Source organism: Erythrolamprus reginae, chromosome 2 (genome assembly GCF_031021105.1).
Source record: "Erythrolamprus reginae isolate rEryReg1 chromosome 2, rEryReg1.hap1, whole genome shotgun sequence".
Taxonomy (NCBI): domain Eukaryota; kingdom Metazoa; phylum Chordata; class Lepidosauria; order Squamata; family Dipsadidae; genus Erythrolamprus; species Erythrolamprus reginae.
Genome location: NC_091951.1, coordinates 319,925,234 through 319,942,358, shown reverse-complemented (window position 1 = coordinate 319,942,358; position 17,125 = coordinate 319,925,234). Strand labels below are relative to the sequence as shown.

At 35.3% G+C, this 17,125-nt stretch overlaps 1 protein-coding gene across 1 annotated transcript in view; it reads left to right on the top strand.

The window, feature by feature from the left end:
* Positions 1 to 17,125, top strand: part of RNF180 (ring finger protein 180) — a 51,444-nt gene that overhangs the window by 16,173 nt on the left and 18,146 nt on the right. The window contains 4 exon segments of the mRNA XM_070736905.1: positions 6,207 to 6,249; positions 7,885 to 7,946; positions 7,948 to 8,104; positions 8,107 to 8,798. Of these exon segments, the coding sequence (XP_070593006.1) occupies positions 6,207 to 6,249; positions 7,885 to 7,946; positions 7,948 to 8,104; positions 8,107 to 8,798 (954 nt within the window).

The window sequence follows — 17,125 nt, the reverse complement described above, 5'->3', positions numbered from 1 at the left end:
AGGATGTCTGGGAGATGCTGTAAGGCACCTTTGTGTAAATGACCTGTATTGATGCGGTAACCTTGGCAACATTAAGGAACTGGTTTGATGGGTTCCTTAACTGCCAAGTAACCTCTTACAAGCCAAGAGACCTAAGGAAAAAGGTTGTGGAGGAGGCCTAAGAGGAAAGTATGCAAAGAGGAGTGGAAAATACAGACCAATTACTCCTCCCCAAACAGTTGATATCTAAGTAACTGAAACAGTTACAGTGTTATATACATTTGAAAGGGATCCTGTTTTTGTATCTAACGGAATCCAAGATGGTGGACAGGCTGCAACAGCTGTAACGAACGCTTCCACAATTTAAAGAGGTTTTTTTCCTTTTCCTTTACATTTTTAATTCACTTTTGACCCATTTCTAATCTATATCTGATTTTTTACACGAACGTACAGTATATAGTGAGGCTACCAATTTGTTTTTAGCTACATTTTACGAGCCAAGAGGCCTCAGAGAAAAGGTGGTGAAAGAGGCCTGAGAGGAAAGTAGAGAAAGATCCAAGTGGTCAAATTCCTGGCAGAAACTTTAAGCACATTGCCCTGAACTGAATTAAACAACCGTCCCCCTCATCAGTAGCTAGGAGGACCTTTGCACAGGTTTGCCTGGTGCACCACTTGCGACCCTACCTGGACCAGGAGGCTCTTCGCATGGTCATTCATGCCCTTATTACCTCACGTCTCAATTATTGCAATGCGATCTACATGGGGCCAACCATGAAAAGCATTCGGAGACTTCAATTAGTCCAGAATGCAACCATACAAACTATTGTGGGTGTCCCCACCCTCCTGGTCTTCCGCAAAGTTGTAAAGATCTGGCTTTTCCGGCAGTCCTGGGGCCATTGACTGAATGAGATACCGTCTAGATCCAGCCATGAGAGATACTGAGATATATATATGGCTTTTACTAGGGTTTTGTAATTATTTTTAAAATTGTTCTTTTAAATATTGTTTTTGTTAAATATTGATCCATATAGATTCCTATATTTGGGGGGAATGGGAGAAGCACCCCTCCTCTAATCCAAGGGCAGGCAAAAGATGGAATTAGATCCAGTAATCATGTCCCAGTGATTTCTCACTGCTGGTGCCCTCCACTACATGCTTAAAGACACAGCAGTTAGTAAGACAACTGTCCTTGACACAGCTAGTGGTTCCACACTGTCAATAGGCATAATACCCATGTGTTATATTATTTTCAAGTGAAGTAATCTAAAAAAATAATTAAAACAGGTTAAAAATGATGTAATTAAATGATGTAATTATCAAAAAGTAATTATTTCAGAATAAAAAGTTATCCTGAAATAATTACTTTTTGATAATGCTCCTGCACCATTTAATTTAGTAAATTTGTTGAAAATAGTGTTTTAATGGTTACTCAAACTGTAAGCAGCTCAAACCAAGAATTTCTGCTTGCATTGCTGAATCAAAGTATCTGGGAGAAAATGGAGTTGAATTCATCTTCAGAAAATTAATTTTACACTATTGGCTTTTTGAGGTAGACCAGGTCAGGAAACTGAGGTTGCAAAGATTACAGGAATGCTTCTTTGTTGCTTTCTGTTATAATAAAAGAATCTTGAAAGCCTGCTGTTTCATTTTGACCAAACAGAATCAAGGCGGAGTTACAATATTTATTCTGAATGTCTTACCCAGGTCTGTTAAAGTGTTATCTGTGTGAAAAAGCTGCTTAACTATGCAAAAGTTTCTTTTCTTCCTAAAGAGCAGTCTATAAATTTGTTGAAAGTTCTACAAAGGCATGACTTCTGTGAAATGTTAATTTATAGTTCTCTAAGAAAGCATTTAACCTTTTTTTTTTGAGTTTTGGAATTTTTTGACTTATTTTTGGACCGAATATTAACAAAGCACTGGTACAGAAAGGTTATATCAATTTTTAAAAATAGCATCAAACATTGGTGCTTGTTTAATTTATTTTTTAATAAAATCATTCAACACATGATGGATATGTGTAAATTGAATGTTAATATAGTAAATATAGAAATTTAAAGTTGCTGCTAAAATGTACTATTAAAAGGAAGATGATATGAATTAATAAACATTGTCTTTTTTTATTGTTGTTAACCGCCCCAAGTCTTCGGAGAGGGGCGGCATACAAATCTAATAAATACAAATACAAATATTATTGAGCTGAATGTTAATTAGATTTGGAATTATATTTAAATTTGGAATTAGTAAACATATATTACTAAGAGGGAGTGGGGAAAGTTTGAAATTTGTTTCTATTTGTTCTTTTAAGTGGTTAATAATAAAGGTTATATAAGGGTTATTAGCATTTTCAGAAAAATGTATAGAAAGAAGAAAGGCACTACGGCTTAACATTTGACAGGTTAGAGATAGTGTTTGTATTAAATACATGAAGGAATATTAATGGTGAAATATAATTAGAAGATAATTGGTATATCTGGACAAAATAATTAGAAATTTGGCAGCAAAGGGAAGTGATTGATACTAAAATGGATGAATTGAGAACTTTTTATATATATGATGTATTAATACTATATTTCCTTTTATTGTACTGAAAACAGATGGTATATTGTATTGTATTTGGACAGAAAAATAAATAAAAAATCCCTTCCCCCAAAGTATCATAGAAACATAGAAAATTGACAGCAGAAAAAGACCTCATGGTCCATCTAGTCTGCATTTATTTATTCATTCATTCATTCATTCATTCATTCATTCATTTATTGGATTTGTATGCCGCCCCTCTCCGAGGACTTGGGGCAGCTCACAACATATCAAAACAACATAACAATATATCTTATCTATTATTGTTCAAATATTTTTTGCTACCTTAAATATCATCAACTTAAATGCTACTTCATTTAGTGCTGTTTTCTACTGCATGTTGGCAATACCAGTGTTACTTGTTGTTTTGATATATTTACCATCCAAAACTAGTTCATTTTGCCTAATTATTTATATAGAATTTTTTTTAGCCAAAATTTGCATCTGCCAAGACTACATTTATCTTAAATTTTCATTAGATAATTCATTTAAGTAGTTTATAGTTCCCGTTTTATATTATGAATTCTAAATATTCCAGGTTTGTATTCACAATTTCTTTCCCCAATTTTTAGAGGACCAACTTGTTTTGTATACATTCAGTCCAATATTTTTATTTTATAGATCAATTTTTCTTATAATCCTCTGGTGCATTCTGTTATATTTTTCCTTTTTTATGTTTTCATTTTACATTATTCTATAAGATGTAAAATTTAACTTGCTATCCATTTTTTTCCTTATCTTTTTTAGTCTGAGCTTTTCCTTCATAATTTTTTGTCAACAATTCATTGTAGTTTGATTCTGTTTAATATTTTCCATTTTCCTTTTGATGGTTTTCTAATTTATTCTCATCTTGTCACAATGAAATTATGATTAATAACTATATAAGATATTGAGCATACTCAACAAGAATAGGATTTCTGACTATTTGCAGGTGATATCTAGGCTTGTAGTTTTCTATGTGGTAACTAATTGAAAATATAAGTAATTACTGTTTTCCTTAAACTCTTGTACATAGTATTCCTATATTCCCAGTAGATATGTCCCATGTTGCAATCTAGTTCACCTCTATTCTTCAAATGTCTTTCCTGCCTACTCAAAAATGTTCACTTGGCTTGTTCACTTGGAACAGACACACTTTCAGAAATGTGAAATGATTTTAAATTTTATTTTCTTCCTTCTCTAGACTCCATAATTATGACACTATAAGCCAAAGTAACATACATTACCAGTATTTCAGTCCTTCTTCCCTTCCACCTGAACCCAAAAATGATTTTGGCTAAATATAACCCCTTGGTCCAACACTTTTCCAAGGGGAGTTTTCCCAGGCTGCATCTAAAAGGGTATACTCTTTAAAACATATAATACACTGTTTTCAAATTCTTTCATAAAATTTATTTATATGAATAAAGAATAATATTCCATTAGTTGGCAGTAAATTGGAATGTCAAAGCTCACAATAAACCATTATGCTATAAGACATATTGTAGTATAATTGTAGTATATCTTCAACGGACATTATATAGTTTATATTTTCAGTTCATTAGAGAGATGTTGCAGATTCAGTAATATCTAATTAAAACTATTAGGTATGTTTTCTAACTGGAAAATTAGAAATAAAAATAGAAAAACAGCATTGGAAGAGACCTTGGAGGTCTTCTAGTCCAACCCCCCTGCTTAGGCAGGAAACCCTACCACCACTTCAAGCAAATGGTTATCCAACATCTTCTTAAAAATTTCCAGTGTTGGAACACCCACAACTTCTGGAGGCAATTTGTTCCACTGATTAATTGTTCTAACTGTCAGGAAATTTATCCTTAGTTCTAAGTTGCTTCTCTCCTTGATTATTTTCCACCCATTGCTTCTTGTCCTACCCTCAGGTGCTTTGGAGAATAGCTTCACTTCCTCTTGTTTGTGGCAGCTCCTGAGATATTGGATCACTGCTATCATATTTCCCCTAGTCCTCCTTTTCATTAAACCAGACATACCCAGTTCCTGCAACCTTTCTTCATATATTTTAGCTCTAGTCCCCTAATCATCTTTGTAGTTTTCTCCGCACTCTCTGTAGAATCTCAACATCTTTTTACATCGTGGCAACCAAAACTGAATGTACTATTCTAACTGGGCCTAAAACAGAGCCTTGAGGTACTCCACTGCATATACGTTGAGTGCGTTGGTCAATCAATTATGAATCCATCTGGTGGTGATGTTGTCTAACCAACATTTTTCTACTTTTATCCAGTATTAGGTTATGGTCTACTTTATCAAATGCCTTACTGAAGTCCAAGTAAATTATGTCAACAGTATTCCTTTGGTCCACTAATTTTGTCACTTTATCAGAGTGTAATAAGATTAGTCTGGCATGATCTGTTTTTGACAAATCCATGTTGGCTTTTGGTTACTATTTTGTTTGCTTCTAGGGGTTGACTGATTTGTTGATTGATTATCTTTTTCAGAATCTTCCCTGGTATTGAGGTCAGGCTGATAGGTTTGTAGCTTCCTTGATATTTTTTTCCCTTTTTTGAAGATGGGAACTACATCAGCTATTTTCCAGTCCTTTGGCAGTTCACTGGTGTTCCAGGATCTTTGAAAGATATAATTCAGTGGTTCTGAAATATCATCCCATAAATCTTGTTTATAATAAAATTAATTTATTATAAATTAAAAATTAATCATACTTAAAAGTCTGCAGAGATTCTCAGCCATCCAGGTCATAGTTATCCCAAAGGTGCTTTTTCAGGAGGCAACTGGAGTTAATTGTTTTTTTTCTTTCTTTGGATGAGAAGCTAATTGTCTTCAAAGAAAAAACAAGAAAATCCAGTTGACTCCTGAAAAAGCACCTTTAGGATAATTAAAGTTTAGAGTAATCCCTTCAGGACAGTTTATATCAAAACATTAAAAATGTGCTTATAATTTGCAATCTAATCAGGGATGGGTTCCGGTTTTCTTTGCTGCTGGTTTACTCAGGGATGCACCACAGGGGTTCATGCGTGTTATGCGCTCTACACATGTGCACATGTATGCGTAGTACTTTTAAAAAGCTGCTGTGTGGGAGAACTGGCTTGGGGGCATGGCAGGTCTGGGTTGCTGCCGTTTCTAGCGATCCAGCCTGCCAAGTTACTACCGGTTCTGTAGAAGAAACCCACTCTGGATCCAATGGTAAAACAGTATGCTTTGTATTGTGATATGAAGAACTGAATGTGAAACCTTGGGCTTGGTCAGTACTTGCTGAAACTAATCAGCCTTGGGCTTGGTCTAAAACCTGACAGGTAACTTATGGGAAACTTACATTTCCTTCCTTGCTGAATGGCAAGAAATAAATCTGTTTGAAGTATTAGGATGATGTTGCAAAGAAAAGACATTTAATCTCAGCCATTTGTTTAAGCTTGTTGAAAGAGTATGGAAGAAGTATAAAAATAGAGCTTTATTAAAAATAAACTTTCTTGTGCATAGAAATATTGAGGATGAACAAAGAGTGAAAAGGGGAAATAAAAAATGCAATGAGCCCATAATAGGATTATGGGAGTAAAAATATTTTTTTAAACTGTACACATTGAAAATATATACAATGCTAATAATATATTGAATTTTATTTTATAGTGACTTTGATTGTCCATTACCTCCCTGGATAAATCTAATTTACGGCACCTGAGCATACAAGCTTTTCCATATTGGGTGATTTGCATAATATAAAAGGTAAGAGCCCCAATTTAATTATGAGTTAAAATATTGAATCATAGTATTTCCATGCAGATTCCATACAGACTAATTTCCACTGTGCTTTGGTGATTGATTATTATTATTATGTACTATGAAATTGGTGTCAGCTCTTAGTGACCACACTAATAGGTTTTCCCTAGGATAATCTGTCCCCAGCTTCGTGCTTCAGGTTTTCTAATGATTTACTTATTGCTATTTTAATTGAGTCTATGCAACTTGATGCTGGTCGTCTTCTTTTATATTTTTTTATCTTTGAGTATCTGTCCATTGACATCCTTTAGCATACCAATTTAAGGCTGAATTCTCCTCCTGAATTTAGAGATAGTTTCAAAGACTTTCCTTTTTTCCATGCCTGTTTCTGGTTTCAGGTTCATTAAAGATATTGTAAAACTGCCTCCTGTCTCATTAAATAATAATTTTATTAAAGTTTAGAATATAAACTAAAAAAATATAAAAATGAAAGAAAAATGCAGGAGGAAAAATACAAAATGTTTAAAGAAATGACTTTCCCCTTATCACAAAAAGTACAGGTAATTTCATTACTAATTTGCTACTTTCTCTGAATACAATAAAACTCTTCTTCCCCTATCACATCTATTATCAACATTTTAGCCCTTGTCATTTGGTCTTAATCAGCAAGTCCATTGATGGTTAACACATGTATCTGCTACCATTAGCAGATACATGTGTTACAGAGCCCTTGAAAGAACTTTTGCCAAAATCAGAACAAAAAATAAAAGCTCAATTTAATCATTTAATATAATTTAAAGCTTTGATAAAAAATAGGCATTCTTAACATTCTTCTTGTTGTTGTGCAATCAGACATTGGCAATCCTGTTGGTGATCCAGCTGCATGAAAAATCATCAAAATCATGATTCGTAGCATTAAAGGGTTGAATACATGCTGAAAGAACTTTACTTTAGCTTGGTTGTAAAATGCTAAAAGGAATGTAGCCATCTCTACAGAAGTATTTCTCAGCCATAGCGACTTTAGGATGTGAACTCTGGGAGTTGAGGTCTACACATAATAAAGTTGCCAAAGCTGAGAAACATTGTTCTACATAAATTGTGGACTGCCACTGAGGAGACCTGTTACCTTGTCCATGATCTATCTAACTCAAAAGGAGAGGGACCTGCAGTAGCCCCTATGTTGATAGATTATTAAGTTCTGAAATACTTCATTGAAAGCAATATAAATTCATAAGCTATTCAATTTTGGTATAGCTTATTTATCAGGTAATATTAAGTGTACAGTATATTGTATTATAATATCTATGATGTTTTTAACTCTGTTTAATGTTCAAAAATAACCAATAGTTTATATAAATATAATGTAATATAAATAAACACAATGAATGTGTTTAGTAGTATCAGATAATATTTTTAATGTTTAAAATGGATCATTAATGTGAACATTTCTAAGATGTATTTATCTCAAGGAACTTTTTCAAAAGTGTTTGATTTTTTTATTTTGTTGTTTTATTATTTGCTCTTTTTCAGTTATAAAATGATATGTATATAGTCTTTCATATTTTTTGGAAAAAAATTGACTTCATGACCAATTCTTATCTCATGAATTATGAAGAATTAATGGCTTATTTTCTCCCATAGGCAAATGGACAACTGGAAAATTGAACTTCCCATTCTGTGAGGCTTGCCTTGGAGAATATAACTTTTATCAGTAATACAACATGTTTATGTGGACAGTTTACAGATGTACATCTTTGTAAAAGACAAACTGGCTGCCAGATAGCTACTAGGTTACCAAAATCAGAACTAAAGCACTTGTCACTTTGTAAATGCAATTGTGATTCTAGTAAAGAAATACACAGTGTGCTACAAGTGGAATTCTGAGAGCTGAAAATCAAAGAGTTCCATATCAGGCTAAAAGTAATGACAGTACTGGAAGATTAATGGAGGCACTTTGCCTAGAGTTGAGATCAGCTAACTTTGAGATGAATAATAAAAAAATATGCTTCAAAGTGTCTAATCTAAAAGCAAGTATTTCAGCTTCACTGGCTCAGAATGACGGATACGTTGTAAAAGCTTTTTATAGAATAACACAGAGTTTGAGAAAGAGGCTTGTCTTGCTTCCTACTTTTTATGGAATATCCACAATTGAGAGACCCGTTTTTATTAGGCAATGTGAGATACAGCATTTTAATTCAAAAAACTACTTACCATTGAAATCCAACAAAGTACATAATTATTTTCAGTTCCGACTTGAATCAGATTCTTCTGAGCATTCAAAGAATTTTTTAGTTACTTCTTACAGGATATTAGCACAAGAAGAAACTGGGTTTAATCCTGTTTGGAAAGCTTCAAAAAGTTATCTTGAGAGTGCTGTTACTGATCAACAGCTGTTCTTACCTTCATCAGAGAATATTGCAAAAGAAAATACTCTCCAGCTGCATATCATACCTTTTTATCTTCTTCAGCCCTTCACAACTATTGATCAAGAGTTGTACAAGAAAAAAAGAAATCAGTTGAACAATTTGGGGAGAAAACATAGGTGGCAAGACCAGGTATGTATTACAACAATTTATAGATTATATTAGATGAAGAATTTTTCTTTCTGAAAATTTCCTTGGAACTTATAAACTTAAAAATAACCTTTCATACTTAGTAACTATTTATATAATTTTTTTAAAAAATCAATATTTCCAGCATTTTTTAAATAGAACTATTCTACAATTGTCATGAAATATACATTCACTATTCTATTTATATTTTGGTATCTGTTCTGCAATGTAAAGCCTTTCTTTCAGACAAAGTTTTCTTAGTATTTTTTTAAACATTTTGACTGAAATGTAGAAGTGTAAAAATGGGTTAAAATACACAACAGAAACTGTAAAATTAGAAGACAATGGCAACAAGGAGTAAAATGGATGAATAGTATCAATTATAGGTCTGTCCTTGGAGCACAGCAAACATTTGTCCATACAGTCATTAGGAATTGAACTCGATACAGTGGCAACAAAAGCAGAAATAAAATCAAACAAATTCCAACCTAAGAAAATATCAACATGTTCACTGAAAATAAAATTAAAACGTCAGGAAAAATAAAATAGACATTGAAAAGTATTTGCAAAAACAGAACAGTTATTAACTTTCTAATTTTAGATGAGCTATTTGTAATGGACTCTTACAAAAACAAGGGGTGGCAAGTGACAAACATTAAAAGCATAAAAGTGCAAAAATGTCATGATACAAACACTGTAGTTTATGTACTAATGTCCAACATCAGGATATAAGTATGAAAGAAAGTGTTGCATGATTCTTGACTGTGAGCCATGCAGAGTTTGTTTTAAGATGGGCAACTATACAAATAGTTTAAATAAATTAAATATGGTTGGAGAAAAATTATACAAGTTAGGACTGGGGCCCCCACAGAGAAGGTTTGTCCCCTAAGCCTCGCCAAGCGACATTGTCTAGTTGACAGGACCTGGAGAAGGCCAACTCTGTGGGACTTAACCAGTCGTTGGGACTCATGCAGCAGAAGGCGGTCCCGCAAGTAATGCCTGACACCATGTATAGAATAGAAAAGAATAGAATAGAATTTTATTGGCCAAGTGTGATTGGACACACAAGGAATTTGTCTTGATGCATATGCTCTCAGCGTACATAAAATAAAATATACATTTGTCAAGAATCATGTGGTACAACACTTAATGATTGTCATAGGGGTCAAATAAGCAATGAAGAAGCAATATTAATGAAAATCTTAGGATATAAGCAACAAGTTACAGTCATACAGTCAACATGGGAGGAAATGGGTGATAGGAATGATGAGAAAAACTAGTAGAATAGAAGTGCAGATTTAGTAGAAAGTCTGACAGTGTTGAGGGAATTATTTGTTTAGTAGAGTGATGGCTTTCGGGGGGGAAAACTGTTCTTTTGTCTAGTTGTCTTGGTGTGCAGTGCTCTGTAGCGACATTTTGAGGGTAGGAGTTGAAACAGTTTGTGTCCAGGATGTGAGGGGTCAGTAAATATTTTCCCCGTCCTCTTTTTGACTCGTGCAGTATACAGGTCCTCAATGGAAGGCAGGTTGTTGGATATAAGAGACTGCAGAAAAAATATTGGAGAATGAATGAAAATAATGATTGTTTTCTGAATATCTTCTTTGAAAAATGTCTGTCAGTTTCAAATGCAGAGTTTAAATTTGTTTCTGGTACAAATGGAAAGGAATGAATGAAAAAGATGATTCATTTGTTTATGATAAAATACCGTGAGAATTGAAGAAGCATAACATCTGCAGAATCTTGCTTTTATTGGACCTGTAGTTTCTATTCTGCTGAAATTAGCTTCTATGTAGTATGCTGGAACATTCAATTTCTTCCATTCCCCCTTTTTTCTATCCTTTTAGTTAAACCATTGGTATAATTCACCCTGTACATTAAGAAGTTATACATTTTTTAAAAATATAAAGATATGTGCAGTTGCATCAGCATTCCTACCAATTTGCAACACTGAAACTCCCATTCTAAAAATCCCTTTTAGCATGTTAACACACAATGGTAGTTATTTCTAATTTCCTGAATATAATTATACTTTTTAAAAATATCCCACTAATGCTGCCATTTATTATGTAGCATGCCAGCATGCTATAAGTTAATTATGTCTGAGTTACATTTTCTTTTGTTTTTGTTTACTATTTTTTTTAAATAAAGGAATTATTAAGTACCGGTAGGTATATATTAACAAAAATGTGGGTTTTTTCCTAACAACAGGGGGCACCAAATTTCCTCAAACTACCAAGCAACAAAAGATTGTAAACTTTAATAAATAAGATGCCATATGCTATATTATGCTCAAAATGTTTTATAAAATAAAATTTAGCACTATTTCATTTGTTGGCTACAGATTTTAAACATAATAATGCTTACACCTGGTGTAGAAATGCAGCATCTGCTGTTTCTTGTGACTGATTTTATTGCATTTCCAAAATGTTGATGATAAATATGTGTAGCATCTTAGTCAAGGAATTGCATTTCTGTTTCTTAAAAGTCGATGTCAAAAATTCTCAATACCATTTAGTTATTGGCTGAAATTTACAGAAGTTATAAAACAGGACCTCTATTATATTTTTTATTGTTGCTTTACATTATTATCAATGAGTTACTTTCGAAATAAAATTTGAAATAAAATGGTGATTTTTCAAAGGTACTGTCACAATAGAATGAACTACAGTATATTATTGAGTTCACAGGTCTATATTCTGTGTGTGTAATATTTGCCTTCTTTGAAATGGTGACTTACAAAGCTATGTGGTCCATGACAATATCGCTTATTAAACGACAAGGGATACACAATTAGTAAGTATGTTTCTCCACCAAATGGTGATAATGGGTTCTGCTGTACAGATAATTATAGCAGTGCTATAATTGCAGTTAGAAGAATTAATGCAATTGTTAGTAAGATAAATGATAGGAAAGCAGTCCTCATTCCTGCCATGCTATTTCGAAATTCGTTTTCATGACATTTAAATTATTTGATTTTTTTAAAAAAAATAGGACAGGGGTTGCAAGTAAAAGTGTCATTGTAATGAAATGTAAAATACACCCATGGTTGTAATACGGTGTTTTGATAATCCTAGCTTAAAAAGGAAATTATAAAGCAAAAATGTAAGGGAAAAGAATGGAGAAGTTTTTAAAAAGTAATATCTTATTTCTTCTACTTTAGACACTCTCTTGAGTGCTTAAATGGTTCCCTTCCAATAATATTAGATTTTTGTTATGTTTCCACTTTGATTTTATTTATTTAGCATATGGCTGCTCTTTAATGTATTCAGTTGATGGCTTTGCATTTTTTTAACTACAGCTGTCATCTATTATTAAGACTAGTCTCTGTTGATCAGAGATTCTAGGCTAACCTAGTTTTTGATGGATATAGGATTTGAAAATATACTATAGCTGCCTTTTCTTTTGTGCTAGACAGTAAATTTATATAGCAAATAATAATTCTAATGACCATAAAATTGTCATGAATGGATTCATGAAGATATCTGAAACTATGAAAACACCAGAAATAGATCTCATTTAAAGGTTATTCAAGAATAATTGGAGGATAAAATTATAGTAAATTAATGAGATGACAAGAGATGCATAGAAACTATTAGTATCAATGCAAAAGGAAGAGCCATCTGCCAACATTCTTTCCTGAGTAGTATTATGCTCAATGAAATTTTAAAATGTGAAATTTATATAACTACTTTGGAATGAATGGTATATTCAATAATAAATGTATATACTGATTTTACATTATAGATTTGGAAAGTGAACCTCATGATAATAAACAGAAGTTCTCTTGCAAAAATTTAAAAAAAACTCCAAATTTTGTTATATGTGGTCTTGTTGCATAAAATTACTGATTAAGCATCATTCTTTACAAGCAAATGAGCTTGAGGTATATACCATATTTTTCAGAGATGCACCAGAGTATAAAACACACCTAGATTTTAGAGGTGGAAAAAAGTAAAAAAGTCTTCTGAACCAAATACTGTAGTAATAAATTATTTAATCAAATACCAGTGTAGCAGAATACTTTTTGTTCACGGAGCGGGGCTGCATACAAATCTAATAAATTATTATTATTATTATTATTATTATTATTATTATTATTATTATTATTATTATTACTACTACAAATCAGTATACTTTTTACAACCATGTACACTTTTTCAAACTTGACAGCTTTAAGACTTGTGGACTTCAACTCCCAGAATTCCTCCTCCAGTCATGCTAGCTCAGGAATGGAAGTTGAAGTCCACAAGCCTTAAACTTGCCAAGTTTGAATAACCTTGCACTCCTAATCCTTAACCCAGAGCTTTTTCACACTTGACAGCTATAAGACTAGTGGACTTCAACTCCCAGGATTCCTCCTCCAGTCATGCTAGATGGAGTAATTAGAAGGCAAAAACAGACCTACTTTTTGTAAAAAAAGGGGGGGGGGCATTTTTCACCCTTTTTTTTGCAAAAAAAATGGGTGGGTAAGGGAAGCCTGCAGGCAACTCCTGGGTGATGGGTGATGACAAAAATGCCATTTTTATAAACAGGGGCATTTTTGCCTTCCCCCAGTTCCCAAGAGCTGTCTGCAGGCTCCCCAGACTCCTTCTCCACCCCATTTTTGCAACAAAAAAAAAACCCAGCCCATTTTCTGCAAAAGCAGGCATTTTTGCCATTTCCCAGCACCCAGAAGGGAGGGATTTGGGATAGCAAAAATGGCTCCATTCGGTGTATAAGATGCACCAACATTTCCACCCTCCCTTAAGGGGAAAAGGTGCATCTTATACTCTGAAAAATATGGTATGTAGATTTATTGAAATAGTTCTAAATACTATTTTATATTTTTATTCTCTGTATTGACCCGTGGTGGGCTGCAATTTTTTAAACAACTGGTTGTTTGCCTTAATGACTCGGTGAGTGGGTGTGGCTTGGTGAGCGCGGACAGGATGTGTGACAGCATTCAGTCTTCTGCAGCACTCAAATATATCCCATTTATATATTCCTTCCAAACATTTCTTTCATCATAACAACAATAAACCAATCCTGTTGCCTCGTGTTTAGTGACCCCCTCCCCAAAGAAGTATTGACAATCTCCTGGACACGGAGGGACACGGATCCAGCAAACAGGTGCTGGAACTCACAGCTCCAATGGCCTTGTCCACTTCATCAGGTGTCAGCAGGACAAACTCTTCCCAGACAGATGGATAAGGATGGGCCCCAGTCACCTCGACTGACTCGTTGTCAGCTGACACTGCGATCCAATCGGAGTCAAGGATCTGAGTGACTTTATCAGCGAAAAACAAGTTAAATTCCTCGGCACTACTCTGCAAGGGCTCCCCAACTCCCCCCTGATTAAGGAGGGAGCGGGTCACCCTAAACAGAGTGGCCAGACGGGATTCAGCTGATGCAATGAGATTCTGATTTACTTTTCCTCCACCGCTTCTATAGACGTATCTTCTGGCATTTCAACACCCGGAGTTCCTCGGTAAACCAAGGGGCCCTCCGGGGTCTAGTGTCACAGAGTGGTCGCAATGGCACAATTCGGTCCAGATCCTCTGTTGCAGCCCTATTCCAGACCACGGCAAGAGACTTTGCTGAGCTGTGGAGAGTGAATCTGGTAAAACCACAAGTGCCCTCTGAAAACCCTCTGGATCCATCAGGCTCCTGGGGCGGAACCACCTAGTCGGTTCCGCCTCCCTGCAAGGTGTTCTGTCTGGGTCCCCCCAGACGCCAACACCAACCAAAAAGAGTAGCCAGACACACTGGTAAAAAGCAAAGGCAGTTTATATAATTCAAAGCAAACACAGGTAACAAAAACTGTTCTTACAGACAGGAACACTATGAAGCTTCACAGAGGTTTCACGAAGGCCAGGCAATAAAACAGGATTCTTGCTGGCAAAAACAACGCTGGAGATAATAAAACCCACGCCTCCCCCAAGTCTTCCAGACTTCTAGGCCACAAGCCAAGATCAGAGACACCGAGAATCAAAGCAAGGTCACAGGACTCCCAATTGATAACTCTCCACAAGACTGTAAGGGCGGGCCTGCCTTTTCAACCCTGCTGAGGAGAACCACACCCAAACCCAGCTGTTGCCAATTCAGGGATGGAAATACTGTACCTTTATAATTGGCCCCGTCTTTGAGCTGCTCGTCGCTGCCTCATGTCTATTATAGCCTGTGCGTCTTCATCCAATGAATCCAGGCTACTAGCTGGGGAGAGCCCCCCCCCCCCGGGGGTCTCAGGCTGCTCTCCCTCCTCCTCTTCCTGACGTTCCTCTCCCCCGTCTGCCTGGTCCTCCCCCTCCTGTTCACGGTCCTCCTCCTCTGGGCATGGATCCGGCAGAGATCCAGCCGGTCCGTGAGGAGCCTCAGGCTGAATCACAACACAAGGGAGGATTGGAGCCTCGAAGTGAAGCCATAGTATAAAATGGTCTGACCATGACATAGGCAAAACATCTAAGCCCCTTAAACTCAGACCATTACTCAATTGCTTTGAGAGAAATATCATGTCAGGTCCGTGCCCCCCCTCAGGAGTCGGATCCTGTACTACTTGAGTCAGGTCCATAGCGGCCATGAACTCCTGTGCCAGCCCAGAGGATTCGCTGAGTGATAGCAGATTAAAGTCCCCCCAGCCTGTAAGTCTGGGGAACTCCACTGCCAACCCGGCTACCTCCTCGAGCAGCACAGGCAGGGCTGTTGACACACAGCTGAGAGGCAGGTACGTGAGCAACAAGCCCACCTGGACCCCTAGGTCCAACTTCACACAGAGGGACTTGCAACCCGCAATCTCAGGAGCAATGAGTCCACACCGGCAAAAAGTCTCCTTGGCTATAATAGCCACTCCTCCCCCCCTTCCTTGGGGTCGCGGTTGGTCCCATACCTGAAACCTGGCTGGGCAGATTTCGGAGAGAGGAACTCCTCCCTCTGGGCCCAGCCAGGTTTCAGTCACACATACCAGGTCAGCCTCCTCATCCAGGATCAAATCATGGATGAGGAGAGCTTTGTTAAGCACCGACCTGGCATTGAGTAGCAGCAGCTTGAGCCCAGAGCCCAGATTACTCTCGTCACCAGAGTTTTGTTTTTATTGGTAAAATATTACTGACAAACATTTTGAAAATTTAAGTTAAACATGTCAAATTTACTTTTAAAGCCTGCGACTGTTAGCAATGTTAAATTTCTATATATGTAAAGAGCCTATTAAAATCAATGAAACAATAAATTATGGCAAAATGAAATCATATTGATTTAAGTCAGCATGTTTTAAACTGTTGCTCATACTGGTCCAATTAAAAAGCCACATAATATAATATATGAATCATGTCAGTTTGATAAAAATATATTCAAACTTAAAAGTTTTCATCTTTCTAGGATTTTGTCCTGTAGTCTTTATAGAACAGCAAATGTTATTAATGTGATAAAATGTTTCCTGATCCAGCCTACCTCAAAACATTAATATGTTTTGTATATGACAGCTGCAAAAGGAATTTATACATTCTAATCAACTTTTCTGAAACATGTTTTCTTAAACATTTTTATATTTGCTCTTAACAAAATACTACTAATTACTATGTAATTATAATAATTATGAATCTTTAGAAATGTCTCCATAAAGTTCAGTAAGTATATATGCATTTGAAAATTATTAAATGTATTTTTTGTGTGTGTGTGTGCGTAAAGGTAAATCACTTTAGATTACTGTTATCATGTTTAACCTACCTACCTTACTTTAATGCAGTACTTTAATTTTAATGTTATTTTAAGTACAAACCCCCTCTATCTATTATCCTCCCTCCCTGTCCGGTCTGCTGCCTTGTGGCAACCCTGAAGCTTCTAAGATGGCCTCAGCCAGGTTTGCTTCAGGGTTGACAGATGATTTTGTTGAATTCTTTTGAACAAATTACATAGGACAATGAAATATTACTTGAGAGTGAATCTATGTTTACCGTTTCATTGGAACCTGGAAGTGAAATAATTCAATACTGATGAACACAATGTCAGAGAAATTAACCTTTTCTTCCTAGGTCATAATCCCATCAAAAAGTCTTGTGTTACACTACTAACCTAGAATTACGTGATTCTGAAATCTCAATGAAACTTTGTTTTTTACTATTTTTTTTAATGTTATACAAATTACCTGTTTTAAAGGGGACATTGAGGTTATTGAGTCCAACATCCCTGCCTTCCAAGACCTAATACCAAATTAAAACATCCTCCAAAGATCAGTTTCACATCAAAAGAGAAGATCATTTTGGTAATTGGTACTACTGTTGAACTGCTTTTATCAGATGAGTTTTCATCACAATCAACCAAAAATTGTTTTCCTGAAACTTAAGTTATTTACAATGAAT